The sequence below is a fragment of the Podarcis gaigeae genome (assembly GCF_964106915.1).
Source record: "Podarcis gaigeae genome assembly, chromosome: 12".
NCBI lineage: Eukaryota > Metazoa > Chordata > Lepidosauria > Squamata > Lacertidae > Podarcis > Podarcis gaigeae.
Window position 1 is genome coordinate 40,067,378 of NC_139688.1, and position 15,159 is coordinate 40,082,536.

At 40.8% G+C, this 15,159-nt stretch overlaps 1 protein-coding gene and 1 long non-coding RNA gene across 3 annotated transcripts in view; one reads left to right on the forward strand and one right to left on the reverse strand.

Annotated features, from left to right (window-relative positions):
* Positions 1-11,974, forward strand: part of KCNH8 (potassium voltage-gated channel subfamily H member 8) — a 157,225-nt gene extending 145,251 nt beyond the window's left edge. For both annotated transcript variants that reach the window (XM_083705591.1, XM_083705592.1), the window contains 3 exons: positions 1,857-1,963; positions 3,562-3,638; positions 9,819-11,974. In XM_083705591.1, coding sequence (XP_083561717.1) covers positions 1,857-1,963; positions 3,562-3,638; positions 9,819-10,526 — 892 coding nt within the window. In that variant the 3' untranslated portion in view covers positions 10,527-11,974. The remainder of the gene's footprint in view (positions 1-1,856; positions 1,964-3,561; positions 3,639-9,818) is intronic.
* Positions 11,975-12,101: 127 nt separating this feature from the next.
* On the reverse strand, positions 12,102-13,003 carry LOC310828535. The gene is made up of 2 exons (XR_014557011.1): positions 12,486-13,003; positions 12,102-12,330 (listed from the first exon to the last, which is right to left on the reverse strand). It is a non-coding gene; the product is annotated as an uncharacterized lncRNA (long non-coding RNA).
* Between the last annotated feature and the right edge of the window lie 2,156 nt (positions 13,004-15,159).

A 15,159-nucleotide genomic window follows, 5' to 3' on the forward strand; every position in this document is an offset into this window, starting at 1 on the left:
ATAGGTGTTCAGTGACCTTTGTAAAATAGGTTATAGTTCAATAAATCCATTTTCATTCCTTCATGCTGCATTATCACATCCCTTTCATTACAGTAAATTTACTGATGAGTGTTATACAACTGCTAATCTCGCACAGGCATTTATCAACAAAGGTTGGCTGAACAAGTGATATTCCCCCATTTTGTATCTTGGCAGCACTTTTTCTTTATTCGAAATGCAGGGAAGATTAGTGATAAGTTAAAGGAAATGATGGAGTGTACAAACATTCATATGACTTAAGGAAAGTTGCCTTAATTAAACAACACCTTGGTTGGGTAGCCGTCTTCCAAACTCTGCCATGGAGGTAGGGTTGCCATATTTCAAACAGTGAAAATCTGGACAGAAAATATGTTTTGGGGCAAAGTTGTTGGACTTTTTTTTTACTTTTGCCCCAAGTTGTTGGGCAAAAATGGCACTGCTGACACAGGCTGCCATATTTTCCCAGACATCTTCTCGATTTCTGCCCGAACGCTGCTGTCGACTGCAGTATTCTGGATGTATGGCAATCCTTCATGGAGAGGGTGGGGCAAAGGGTTCATCAATTAAGAAAGAAAGAACACAGAAATGGAAAACAAAGTATGGATGAAAAACAGGACAATAGGTACAGAAACACAGTCATATTGCCAAAGAAGAAAGCTTCGTTCAGGCCATCTAATGAGAGTGCAAGTGCCTGGGAGCTTAGTACCAGTCCCTGTTCCTGACCTTTATGCATTTAGTATAAAACTTGTGGAGGCATCCCATTCGTACAACTGTTAAATGTAGAAGGCTCTCTCTGTGTGATTGAGAGCCCACGCAGAGAGGTTCCACTGCATATATTATTACTGACAGAAAGAGCTATCTGCTGATGTTTAAGTGTGTGATCCAAAGTGGGGTTGAAGCTGGCTGCTTCAGTGCTCCCTCTCCCCACGCCCAGTTTGAAAGTTTATAAAGGGAGTGGAACTTCACAAGTCAGATTTTTAAAAACATTACATTAATCTCCGGCCCTGCCCGAAAAGAGAGCATGTACGACTCCCAGGGTTTTTACAAAACCTCCAGTACAGCTTGCATTATTTCTTGCTAACACAACACAGCACAACACAAAACACAAGTTATGTTTCACTGTGCCTTTTGGAGGCGGGCAGGGAATGAGAATGGGCATCTATTCAGTGAGCTGAAATTCTAATTTATGGCCATTGTGTGCAGAGGGTTATTTTTGTTTGCTTGCTTGCTTGTTTTTTTGTTTTTTGTTGTTGTTTTTTTGTATACACCACAATATCCTACCTCAATCTTCTGTTCCTATATGAAGCAAACATCACAATCTAGTTTCAGGCTCTGCTTGCAAGGAGCACATCAAATCCAAAATAATATTACAGCGGAGTGATCTTTTCCTCCGAACAACATAGTTAATCACAGAAATTCTGCTGCGTTCCAGGCTAAGGGAAATCTCAGATTTCCTCTAACCTGGGGAAGCGGTTATCCCTACTTTTATCCCTACTCCTCTTCAAAAGTTTGAGTAGTCCCTCAGGAGGAAATGAGATCTGACAAGACAGACAAAGGCTTGTGGTCCTTTATTAAGGAAAAATGTTGTTTAAGTCAGTAACATCCACTTCAGTGTGTTTTCTTTGCAAAGATAAACATAGAATTTTCTATGCCACGTTATCAGTCGACCAACATAGCAGCTCTTTTCTTTTAAGCAATTTTAGGTTCAAATATTGGTAAAGTTCATTGTATGAACGTTCTGTTTCCCAAAAAATGTGTGTATTGTTAGCCATTCATGAGGACAAAGAAGCTTGATTTCTGTGCAATTATTCCAAGATTGTCTTTCCTTTTCAAAACAGGATCGTTGATGGAACAGAAGATGGTAACAATAATGAAGAAAGCCAGACATTTGACTTTAGCTCTGAACAACTCAGGCAGGATTCCAGAGCATCTCCTACCATCAGGGGTTAGTGCTATATTTAGCCATCTTACAAATGATTCATAATGCACCTTTCAGAGAGGGCTGCCTTTTGTGTACTGCACACTGTGAGAGAAATCCTTAGATGTGACTGGATCATCGTGGGCAAGAGTGACAGGGGGGTTAAGCGTAGAGCTACTGTATTTCTTTCCAGTTATCTGGGCTTCTTTTCTTGCCATTTTTCAGACAAGGTAAAAAGATCATGATGCTTACAGGCATTGCTGCTTCCTAAATCAGGGCCCATCCCTGTGTATAGTTCTGCATGCCCCATTAAAGAAGTCGACCCTAATTGTAAGAAGGTAATATTAAGTAGCAAAGTGTTCATTTAAGGTCCAATAGTCTGCAGTCCCAAAGCCAAAGGTGCAATTCTGGCAGTGGGTGGTGAAAGGTAATTGTTGCCAGAGGAGGAGGAGGAGCAACACCAAGAAAAGCAAAAGCTTGATGTGAGTAGCCATATTAATCATAACAATAAAATAATTGTACAATATGCTTATTCCAATCACACTCACACCAAACGTTTGAATCACTCTTTAACAGTAATGGCTCCCCCCCTCCAGTGAATCCTGGGTACTGTAGTTTGTGAAGGGAGCTGAGAGCTGTTAGGAGAACATTTAATGACCTACAGTTCCCATAATTATTTGGAGAAGAGTGTGTGGGAAAATAGCATTCTCTGTGGCTACAGAACACAGAAAGACTATTTAGCGAGAGGGCACAGAAAAGAAGGGAGAGGGGAGGGGAGGGGCTGGAATCCTGAACAGCAACGCTCCACACTGCAACATTTTCTTGCAGGTCCCACTTCCTACAGTTTTAAAATCATTAAATATTTTAATAAAATGAAATAAAGTGCCAACTAATTTTACCTGATGCTAGGGAAGAGGGGTTATTGTACATCACATATGCCCCAAATTAAAACATTTTTTTAAAAAACAGTAATGAAAATGGTTGTTGTTGCTTACTTACATACATAAACACACATGCAGAAAGCCCAACAATGAAGCTTTTACTGTGTCCCACCCACCTTCCTAAGGGGTTTTTAAGAACAACAACCCAGTTGCTTTCCCCCTAGACAGCTATATAGCAAGCTCACCAGAGAGAACAAAAGAAATCTAAACCAAGATTTTACAGTCTAATGCAGAATAAATCTCAAAGACCTTCTGTGGTGCAGAAAGATGACAGCCTAAAAGTTGGGGGAGGGGGCTGGGAGAAGGGCTACTTGGCTCATTTCTGAATTGTGACAAGCATCACAGCACAAACCTGTGGAATGCAAGCAATCAAACCTTACTCATCCCTTCCTCTCTTTCTTTAGTTGAGCCATTTCAATTTCAGAGGAACTGTGGTTTATTTTTATTTTTTGTTTTTTGATGTTGTCTTTATCCTGAACTCATTGAAGGAAAGGTAGAACTTTACATATTTGAATTAATTTAGCCTTATCAAGAAAAGGTTCTCGATTTGGAACACTTGTTTTTACATAGGCAAATCGTTCCTTCACAAACTAAAATCTGGAAAGAAACTTAAATGAGCAATCAGGTCACAGATGCGAGATTTCTATGACCATCTACTTACAGTATGTATTGTTATGATTACAGAGAATGAAGTTGGCGCCGCTGTGCTAGTCATCAAAGCGGAAGAAGCAAAGCAACAGATCAACAGGCTTAATAATGAGGTATGGAGAATTTCATGTCATTTCAATTGTTCTACTCTTCCTTGTGGAGAAATGAAACTTGTTAGGATCAGCAACACCCTTGAGGTAAGGCTAATTTTTCATGCCTAGTGATAATTGATAAATCTTTAGTTCCAATAGCCTATAGCACTTTTCAGATGCACTGCTTATGTATAAATGTTATGTGCATGCAGGGCAAATGGAGACAAGTGCACTAAGCTCCACCACCTGTATCACGATCTGCATTGCCCTCTAGGACATACAAGGTGACATCTAAGTGGAGACCCTTCTCTGCTCAAAGATACGCCCTGCACGATTTGGAATCCCAGTTTTGAAGGAGAGGGTGCTTTGTCCTTTTTATTTTATGCATTGTGACTTCCTGTTGTTTTTCTCGACCATAGTTCAGTCAGTATTTATTGTGATTGTTAAGAGTGGATTTCTGTTTAATTATCATTTGCTGATGTTTAAAGGTAAAGGTAAAGGGACCCCTGACCATTAGGTCCAGTCGTGGCCAACTCTGGGGTTGCGGCGCTCATCTTGCTTTATTGGCCGAGGGAGCTGGCGTACAGCTTCCGGGTCATGTGGCCGGTATGACTAAGCCGCTTCTGGCAAACAAGAGCAGTGCACGAAAACGCCGTTTACCTTCCCGCCAGAGTGGTACCTATTTATCTACTTGCACTTTGACGTGCTTTCGAACTGCTAGGTTGGCAGGAGCAGGGACTAAGCAATGGGAACTCACCTCATCACGGGGATTCAAACCGCCGACCTTCTGATCGGCAAGTCCTAGGCTCTGTGGTTTAACACACAGCGCCACCCGTGTCCCATTTGCTGATGTTTGGAGCTGTTTAATTTATATTTTTTATAGCTGTTTAAGTTTATTGTGTACTATTATATTCAACTAGCTTATTGAATATTACTTTATTTGATATAAGTCATTTCATTTTTAAGTTATGCTTTATTATGACTTTCTGTATTGGATCGGATATAATAATAAGGTGTGTGTTCTTTGTTGTATATTTTGTTGCTGTAAGCCACCTTGTGTATGGTAATATAGAAAGGCTATATAAAAATTAGAAGTGGAAAGAAATGAAATGGAACTCATGGAGGGCGACGGAGAGCTTACTATGCTTTTCCCTTGTGTGTACGATTTACACATGAGCAGCACAACCCAGACAAAGCGTATGTCTGTGGCCATGACGACATTTCCTACCAATGCATTGGATTGTAAGAGGAGGAACACAATTCCTAGCTTTTCCAGCACCTTCATCTTATTTCTTAGAATACCCTACTCCAGTTTTTTGTGTATTTTTAAGGGGGGGGAAATGAGAAAGGAGGTCATTGGTAGCCAGGAGCAACACATTTCATTAGCAGTCTTTCCAACCAAGATTAAAAGCTTTCTAGCAAAAGGGCAAATAACTGCTTTCATACAAGGTAATTGTGTTACAGCACTTTACTAGCAATCAAAAAATTGCTACCTAGCTCTCCTTTTGGAGGGGAACTAGTAATTTGCCACAGAGCAAAAGCTACTGGAGCAGAATGGACCAAAATCAAGCAAACATACTATGATCCTTAAATTTGTGCAGGGGCATAATACAGAAGTGCATTTCACTTTCATAGGAAATGCTTAGCATTCACAAAATTCTAAAGTCTCTTGTTAGCAAAAATGATAATGTCTATAGAGATGCATTACTTTAAAACGTGTATCAGTAGTCCAAACCCCCCTAGCAAATTGATGCAGCTGAAGGCTACCCATGTTTTATTATAGGGTCAGGAGAGGGGCAAAAATAAGGTTTTGCCAATATGAACGTCAGCTTTCTACAGCTTTTAAAAATAATACCTGCTGAGCTGGCAGTTTTGAAATTTGGCATGTGGGATCTACCTGAAGAGTTCTACAAATGTGCCAAACTTCAAACAACTATGATCTATTAATTATTATATTTTCCCCAAGGGGCCCAATGTGGTGACCATGGTCCCGTCCTCCCCATCTTATCCTCACAGCAGCCCTGTGAAGTAGGTTAAGTTGAGAGGCAATGACTGCCCAAGGTCACCCAGTGGGCTTCGTGGCAGAGTGGGGATTAGACCCCTGGCCTCCTAGGTGTAATGGTTCAACACTCTATCCATTACAGCACAGGTACATCAAGTTTGAAAGTGCTGAAACATGGGCATTTCAACCTGCTGTTCTGCAGGTTTATAATATATTTCCATTTTTTTGTAGAAAGTACTGGTGCACTTTATTCAGGCTTTATTCAGAGAGCACGTACTTCCATTGATTTGGTGAAGTTCTGAAATTCAAAGTTAATTAAGGTTTTCCTTGTCCCATTAAAGTCTATGGAAAACAAGTACTGGCAGATAGTGCAGGGACGCAGGTCTAAAAGCTGCTCCTGAAACTTGGTAAACCTCTGAAATGGCATTTGAAAGTGTGTGGTGGGGAAGGCCTCTTGGGCTTGCCGATCGGAAGGTCAGCGATTTGAATCCTCGTGAGGGGGTGAGCTCCCGTTGCCCTGTCCCAGCTCCTGCCAAACTAGCAGTTCGAAAGCATGCCAGTGCAAGTAGATAAATAGGTACCGCTGCGGCAGGAAGGTAAACAGCATTTCCATGTGTTCTGGCACTCGTCTGGCACTTCTGTTGCACCAGAAGTGGTTTTGTCATGCTGGCCACATGACCCGGAAAGCTGTCTGTGGACAAACGCCAGCTCCCTCGGCCTGAAAGCGAGATGAGTACCACAACCCCAGAGTTGCCTTTGACTGGACTTAACCGTCCAGGGGTCCTTTACCTTTTTACCTTTGCAGGGCATAGCAGGAATGAAAATCAAAGGCAAAGGTCCTTCCTAGAGTTTAGTGCTTGCAGAGGGATCCACCTAGTGGTTGCAATGTGCAGTGCCTGTTCACTTAGCTACGGAATATAATTGTGTGGTGCCACAGATAGATGAAGGCTTGGTAACATTGCTGAGCCTATGGGTACATTTGCAGACATGAGAAACTGTGGTGGGTCACCTTCATGCACCTCCCACTGCAAGACCTCAGCCCACACCACAGACCTATTAGTCCCCATACGGCATACAAATTGGAGAGCAGTGTGGTGTAGTGGTTTGCATGTAGCCTCCCAGGAACCAGTGGCGTGCTAATTTTCCTCTTCCATTATTTGTCCTCTTGACAACCCTGTGAGGTAGCTCACATGAAGAGACAGATATCCGTGTGAAAGTCAGTCACATTAAGGTTGCACAATTAGAGTTTGTTGGCAGGTCCTGCACAACAAGCCCACTTCCCCCTCCCCAATAAGAGAAGTGACAGAAAAATGCATTGGAAAGTGTGGAATAACACTTGGTTTAGCGCAGCATTGTCTAGCCTCTCCGCATAGCGAATGTTGCCTAATATCCTTGCAAGCAAATCAGGATGAACGTTCAACAATGAGCAGATCATCTGAAAGTGTCTATCTAGTAAATGTATTTAGGAGTGCAGCTTCAACGAATTTCTGCTTCAACTTTTATATATTTCTTAAAGCAAGTGGTAGTATAAAAAACAAAATAAATGCTGAATATACAAAACTAACACTGCACCCCAAAATGTTGAGATTTATTATTATCTCCACTGAAGGCACCTTAAGATGGATAGTGAACTGCTTACCTGTTTGTAATGTGATTTCAGAAGCACTAAAGATTAATACCACAGTCGTTAGGCTTTCCTCCACTTGTATGAAGCCCAACAAACTGGAAGTAGAAATGCATTACGAAATAGTATTTCACACAATGGTATGTGGGGGGAGGGGAAAGAAACAAACAAACAAAATCGTGGAAACTGAGGGTCAACGTGAAGTAAAATTAAGATATTTGTTTGAGCAAATTTCCCACCATGCACTGTCAAATGCCATTTCAGAGAGTTCCCCAGTTTTCAGGAGCAGCTTTTCAGTCAGAAAGAGAACCTTTAAATGACCACGTAAGCTCTTAGAATCCTAACCCATAGTTTCAGCATATGAAATGTATTTTTATATTGTTAATAATTAGTGAACATAGGAAGTTGCCTTATAGAGGCTGGCAGTGTGCTCTCCAGGTTTTCAGTCAGGGGATCTTCTCAGGCCTGCCTGGAGATGCAGGAATTGAATCTTGACTGTTAAAGTGGCATATGCTTTGACTCTAAGGTGTCTGGATGTGACTTAAGGCTACTTGATCTGCTTTGACTTAACCATGACAGCGTCAGGTGCTTAATTTATAGTAATGAGCAGGTTAAGTTGTACAAGTCACACACTAATTGGAAACGCTTTTAGTTCAGAAAGACTCAAATGCTTCACAATTATCCTTTTCTCTTTCTGACAGGTACGTTTACCCTTTTGAAAACTAATGTACAGCCTCATCTTGCTTTCTGCAAATTACTTCCTCTTTTCATCAATTTGATGAACTGCACAAGTTTAATTCTGTGAGCACAGTGGCAGTAATCGCGCGCAAAATACATTGATTATCTGCTACTGGAAGCAACGCAGAGCTAATTTTTAATTTTGTACCTTCATTTGCTTTTTTTCCTGCTAGCTACGTACAGTATAATCAAATGGGAAAAAAGAAGGTTCCCTTCAACTTTAATCCACAATTCACTCAGTTCAGTGTGTGTAAAGTAATTTATTTCAGCCAACAATGCTAGAATAAATGGGTTGTAGACTACAGCTGGTTACTTTCATTATATAGAGGTATATTCTCCATCAATGTCCCTATAGCAAATTTTATGTATTCCAAAAAAATATGATTACCCATATAAACTATCATGCTTGATAAGCCTTCCCAGATGAGTGCTTCTCAAATTATGAATTTTCATTAAAGAAATGGCCATTCTATTGCACAACATATATTATTAGATAGGGAACACTGTTAATTCTTGGTGGTCGGCCACTTCTTAAACTAGGAAATATTTATAGTTACAGGTAGGTAGCCGTGTTGGTCTGCTGTAGTCGAAACAAAACAAAACAAATCCTTCCAGTGGCACCTTAAAGACCAACTAAGTTATGGGGAAAATTTAATCATGGCTAGCATAAGTCTCATTGATTCCTATGCTACTACAGCCTTAATTTCCTCCAATCCAATGTTTCAGTTGAGTTTCAGCTGAGCTTTTGCAAACATTTACGACATATTTTTTTTGGCGGGGGGGGGGGGGAGAAGAACTGCACCAAAGCCTTAATGGAACAATCCTGTACATATCAATTCAAAAGTACAGCCTATTGAGTTCAGTGGGGTTTTCTCCAAGGCAAGTGATTATAGGATTCAAGCCAAAAGGTTTATTTTCAAAAGCAACCCCCTCTAATAATTGGCTTTTATTTCATCATGTTGGAAGCAGATTATTAAAATAGTTTGAAAATATGATTTGAGGAGGCTCCAGCTTGACTCAGCAAACTGGAATGTAGCACCTAGCAATTGGTCCTGAAGTAATTCAAAACTTAGACTTGGTTCTTGAATCTTCTGATTTGCTCCCCATGCAAGAACTTTGACCCCACATAGTTGGTTTTAATGAAAATTAAAATAGGTTATTTGTTAGCGTTCCTGTGGCACACAATCGTGAACCACAAGTGGCACAAATATCAAACAAAACAAGAATCAATGGATTTACCGTATTTTTCCGTCTATAAGATGCCCCCATGTATAAGACGCCCCCCCTATTTTGGGGGACTCCGATTTAAGAAAATGGGGGGAGATGTATCCGTGTATAAGAAGCCCCCAAATTTTTGACATTATTTTTTATGAAAAAAGCCTAGTCTTATACACAGAAAAATACGGTATTTTCCTTAGGAAATAAACTCCTCTCTGTTCTTAAAGAGAATTTTGCAACTGGAACCAGAGAGATGGATTAAGTTGTGAAACTTGCCTTCTGTGTATTGGATGGGATGCTGTTGGCACTCTTACATTCATGACAGAGCTTTTCATCCAGCGGACAGCTCCACTAATGGGAGAAGATGGGAGGTGATTCTTGCCCATTCACCCTTTCCCTTCCATCATCCCACACCACCTTCCACCCTGATTTCCAAGGTCTGCAGAATTGGCAATAAAAAATATCTTCCTTTCCTCTTCCATTAGTGGAGGCATCTGCTGGATCAAAAGCCCTTCTGTGAATGCAAGGGCATGAGTTGGATTCCACCATTTCTTTTTCGTTTGAACAATGTTGTTTAAATATTTTTATATGTATATATTTTTAAATATATATATTTCAGGTCACTTCTTTGACTCAAGAGGTCTCTCAGTTAAGCAAAGACATGAAGAATGTGATGCACCTCTTGGAAAACCTGGTCGTGGCACAAAAGTCCCCGGAGTTTTGCGCCGTGCATGGCCCAGCCGTGAGCCCCAACATGGAAAACTTACAGACTAGAATGTCTTGGCCTCCACACCAGCCGTGTATGCATATGCAGGTTCCGAATGTCACCTGCACCAAAGCACAGCTCTGCCATTCCAATACGATAGCTGGCATCTGGAACATGGATGCGACCTCCGTAGGTAGCGGTCCGCCAAGAACTGAATCCCACCTTCAAAATTCTACGGGTGGCGAATTCTATTATACGTCGAGCCTTGAACATTCCCCCTCCCACTACCATATGATCCAGAAGGATCACCTGCAGTTTGTGAGTTGCACCTCTCCGCGTTCGGACACCACGTTGACTCCCCTCCAGTCCATTTCAGCAACTCTTTCCTCCTCCATGTGCTCTTCGTCGGATACGTCCTTGCACCTTGTGTTGCCCAGCAGATCCGAGGAAGGAAGCTTTAGTCAGGGAGCGGTCAGTTCGCTGAGCCTCGAGAACCTGCCAGGCTCTTGGGACCTGGAAGGAACTACGGGGACAGCAGCAGCGCAGACCTCAGAAGACTTTCCTCTGGATGTCATGAAAAGCACAGTGGATATTAAAGATAGCAAAGCCATAAACGTATAATGGAAACGGTGACGTGATAACCCTTCAAGCATGCTCCACAACTGCCAGCTTGTAAACTGCATGACATATTATTATTATTTTTGCCTTTTCCTCAGATGCTCATGGAAATTTGCGAACTCAAAAATTGGCGACCCATGCAAAGGCAAAGGTTTGACCAGCGCATATGCAGAGAGGTGATTTCTAGATTTAAGAAGCACATTGAAAAAGCCTTTTATACGCAGATTGTAGCTTAACTGGACTGCTCAACAGACTTTTGTGACACTCTGCAGCTCCTGAGGGACAAAGTAGCTGGACCACGAAGACTGAGGAGCCTTAGCACAGGAGGTCTTTGTTGTGCGAAGCAAAGGGTTTTTCACCCCCTTACTGCCTGATTGTTGCTGCCAGACAATATCAGCTTCAGGTGATCAAGGCTCCTGCTAGTATTTATGCCAGTGCTGCAAAGGCGAAGGGACAATTACCACTGCATGTCACCTCCTTGACAATCAACCAAATAGAGCTGGTAGAGAGTGGTTAATTGTTGCACGCTCTTTGTTATGTAAATCAGACCTCTTTATCAAAAATACTATTTTTCTATACTTGGTAAGAAATATGTATTGAAAATATTTATAAGGAGACTAATCAAGATTTTGTTTTCCCTTTTTTTGGTAACAATGCTTGCCGTTTTCAGAATTAATGCACTATCATGTATACATTATTACATATTAGATTGAAATATTATTAGCTTAAAGCGGACATACAGCCCTTTTCTCTGCATGCAGTTTGCAATGAACTTGTTCATGCCGTTAGAATACAAATCAAGAATAGGGTACTGTTTTATTTACAGGAGAATAAAAGCCAGGTGGCTTATACAATGTTAAATCAGAAAACTGTGTAACAACATGTGAACTGTACTACTTTAATCGTTGATAACAAATGTCCTTATTTATTGCTATTGCACATCATCACTTTTATCCTTTATTTTTTAAAGGTCAGGTAACCATTTCAGAGTAAAACCGGAGAATCGGAGGTAACGTCTTCAACCAAAACCATGGCCTGGGAGTTATATCTCAGGCTGTAGAATCACAAGCAAATAATTCTGAAATACCTTTTAAAGCAAATACTTAAGCTTTTCCCCACCATAAAAATGAATAGTCATTAAATCAGCAGGGGATATTTATCAACTGGCTTGCACTTTTGTACATAAATTTAACATTAGAAATAATAAAATGGGCAAGTGGATTACCCAAATAGGCATGTAATTGCAATTTATAATATTGTAAAACCGAATAGCTAATTTCTGGGGTATGCAGACCAACTATTTTCAACAGGGAAGCGCATTTTGAACGTGTGACATCGATACAACAGATTCCGTGTCAGCATAACATTACATACACATTCTAGTCTAAATAATACACCCCTTGTTTTGGGTTGAGAAAAAAGCACAGTAAATCACATGAAGCAGCAGCAGGTGGCATATTTTGATGATTACCAAGGTCAGCCAGCCACTAATCTGAGATCTTAAGGGGAACAAAGGAAGCAACTTTGGATCAAGGCCAAAGTTAAAGGCTGAGATGTTCTAACTTTTTTTTTTTAAAAAAAAAAGAGTGAAACATCCATTTGTGGGTTTCATCCAACAGGGCCTCTCAGCTAACGGTAAAGCTTCCATCAGCTGAATGGAGAGGGGAGCAATTTTCAGTTATTCCCTCTACCCCCTGCCGCCCTGCTCACAAACCCTAAATCTCCTCCAGAGGGTTAGGGGAGCTCCATAGAAGTCGCAGAGAGGCTACAGGGGAGAAATAGTTGAAAATTGCTTTCCTTCCTTTTCCTCTAATGGAAGCCTTACCAGTTACAGATAGGTAGCCGTGTTGGTCTGCCATAGTCAAAACAAAAAAAATTCCTTCCAGTAGCACCTTAAAGACCAACTAAGTTAGTTCTTGGTATGAGCTTTCGTGTGCATGCACACTTCTTCAGATACCTTACCGTATCAGGAAGCCTTACCGTTACCTGAGTGACTCCGTTAGGTGCAACCCTTTCGTTTCAAATGGTATGGCACCATGTAGTGTGATGCTACTCAGGTTTACTCAGAAGTAATGCCAACTAAGCTAAAGGGAAGGTACTCCCTACTAATTCTGCTATTAATGATTCACTTGGCTACTATTCTTGCAGAAGGCTTTGTTCATCTATGTATAATAAGATTGGAATTAGATGCTGAAATTAATTAACAACATACACATGGGATTTGTCTTCCCCCCCCCCCCGAAAGATAATATGGCCTGATAATGTTACAGTGCAATCCTGCTACACCTTTCTAAGAAGATAAGTCCTATTGAGTTCAATTGAGCTTACTCCCTGGAAAGTGGGTATATTAAGACTGCAAGGGTTTTCATTAGGATCTAGGATGTACAACTAAAATATTCCTGTATGGGAAAGGATCTTTTCCATGGAAAGAACCCCCAGAAACATATTGTTTTGCAAATCCTGCATGATTTAAGGAATGCTCCCTCACCACAAACCGTTCCATTTTTTCAAGCTATAATTTGTGGAGCTATCAAATGGGTTTCATTGAGCCGAGGGTCCTGGTTTCTCAAATCTCTATAGTAACATTTTATTTTTCTCCCTTATCACTTTTCTTTATTGCCCATGGGGGGGTATATAATTTGTCCTGTGCTAATAGCTGAACCTTTCCGTGTAAGCCAGAAGCTGTAGTTAAAGGGAGAAGTATTTCAGCTTCCATTCCCTTTAACTCACTCTTCTGGATTGGAGAGTAAGAGACAGGGAGCACAGAAAATTAGCAATATCAGAAAGCCCCAAAGCTATACCAGTAGACGCATTAGTTTAAATGACTGACCTAAGTTAGTCATGTTCATTCATTTCAGTGGGTCTACTTCAAGCATGACTAGAATTGCAGAAAATCCATAGCATTAAAATGAAGCCACTGGTGGGAAAGTATTTATTTTTTACAGCTTATGAGCTCATGTCATTTGAAGGGGGAGGCGAATGTTTTCTATCAATAGCAAACATTTTATTTTTGCTGACAAAAAGTATATATAAATTGGTTATGTTTCACTTCATTTAAAGAAAACACAAAATATGTAGAATGAAATGAATGGGATCCTTGCACAGCGATCCACTATTGTACATTTGGATCTAGAATAAAATACTTAATGCAAGAAACTTAATGGAGCAAATAAACCTCAGCTGATTTATCATAAAAGCTCTCCTTGATTTTATGTGTATATTTGTAAGCACAGCCACTAACACTTCATGCTCATTCATCTAGGGTGCAACACCACTGAGTGTGATTTTAGGTGACTCTCCATTCCTGGGGGGGGGGGGAACCAATCAGGTAGGGGGAAACCCATGCAGTTGTTCACCTCTGGTTGAAGTCAGTGCTGGATTTATGTATAAGCTAAACAAGCTATAGCTTAGGGCCCCACTCTCTTGGGGGCCCCAAAAAATTTTGAAGGAAAAAACAACAAATGGATGTACATTTCTAAAATATAAGATAAAAAACAAATAAAACCTACATACAGCAACAGTGTTTTGTGTTGTGTAGGCTCCTATGATATAAGTAATGGGCCCCACCTGCTAGCCTGCTCCCTAAAATATTCAACACAAAAAACAACCACAATTTGTTGTTGACAAAGGACAGCTGGACATATTAAGGGCCCTATTACCTTCGGTAGATTAGGGCCTTATCAAAGCTAAATCTGGCCCTGGCTGAAGTATTTACATACTGCATGGGATAACACCATAGGCAAATGGTACCTGTGAGGTTCAGTGTGTGTGTAAAGAGGGCCTTGGATGGCAGAGATTTTGTGAGAGTATAGTTGCAGAGGAGAGACCGAAAAAGGGAAGGCATCCATGGGGGGAAAGGGAGGTACAGGTCACAAACCTATGGGCAGAAATGTATAGTGAAGGGTGTTTCTAGCTAAAAATAAAATCACAGGCCACACTGAATTGAGATTTTGATTGAGGTAAGGGAAAAACCACCACATTCAGCAATGCTTTGTGAAGATTGTAAGAGCATTTCATATTGTCTTTCTGATAGTTTTGCAATCCAGCTGCCTTTAGAAGCTTATCTCTACCTATAGCTGCCTTCCTTACAGCCATCCCAGCATGGATAGTTTATTGTTTCATTATTTTGTACTATACATTATAAAACTAAAACAAATTCAATTTTAGTATCCTTCGTTGTTGTTTTTAACTTACTATTTCTGTACTACCTTGATTTCTGTTTTTCAGTGTGCTCCCACCTCCAAGATTTATCTATAGATGCAATCATTAATCTTGCCTTTTGCCCCTTTGTCAGTCAGTTCCCCTTTCCTTGGTACTCGCACTAATCCTCGCCTGTCACAGGAGTGTGCCAGCCAGTAATCACACAGTTCAAAGTTGGTGTTAACTCTTTATTAGCAAAAAAAACACTTTCTCCACAGATTTGGTTGAGTGTCAGGCCTGTTGAGCAGAGCAGCTCATTCTCAGTGGTCTTACTCCATGAAAATCAGTTGCTGAGACTAAAAAAAATCCCACCTTCCTTCCTCTCCATGGCCTTTTCCAAGCAATCGGAGACTACACCTGTGTGCAGCCAACCTATCCACCCTTTTTATGCCTCTTCTGGTACTGGGAGACAAATGGGGAAGGAAGCTTGTCATAG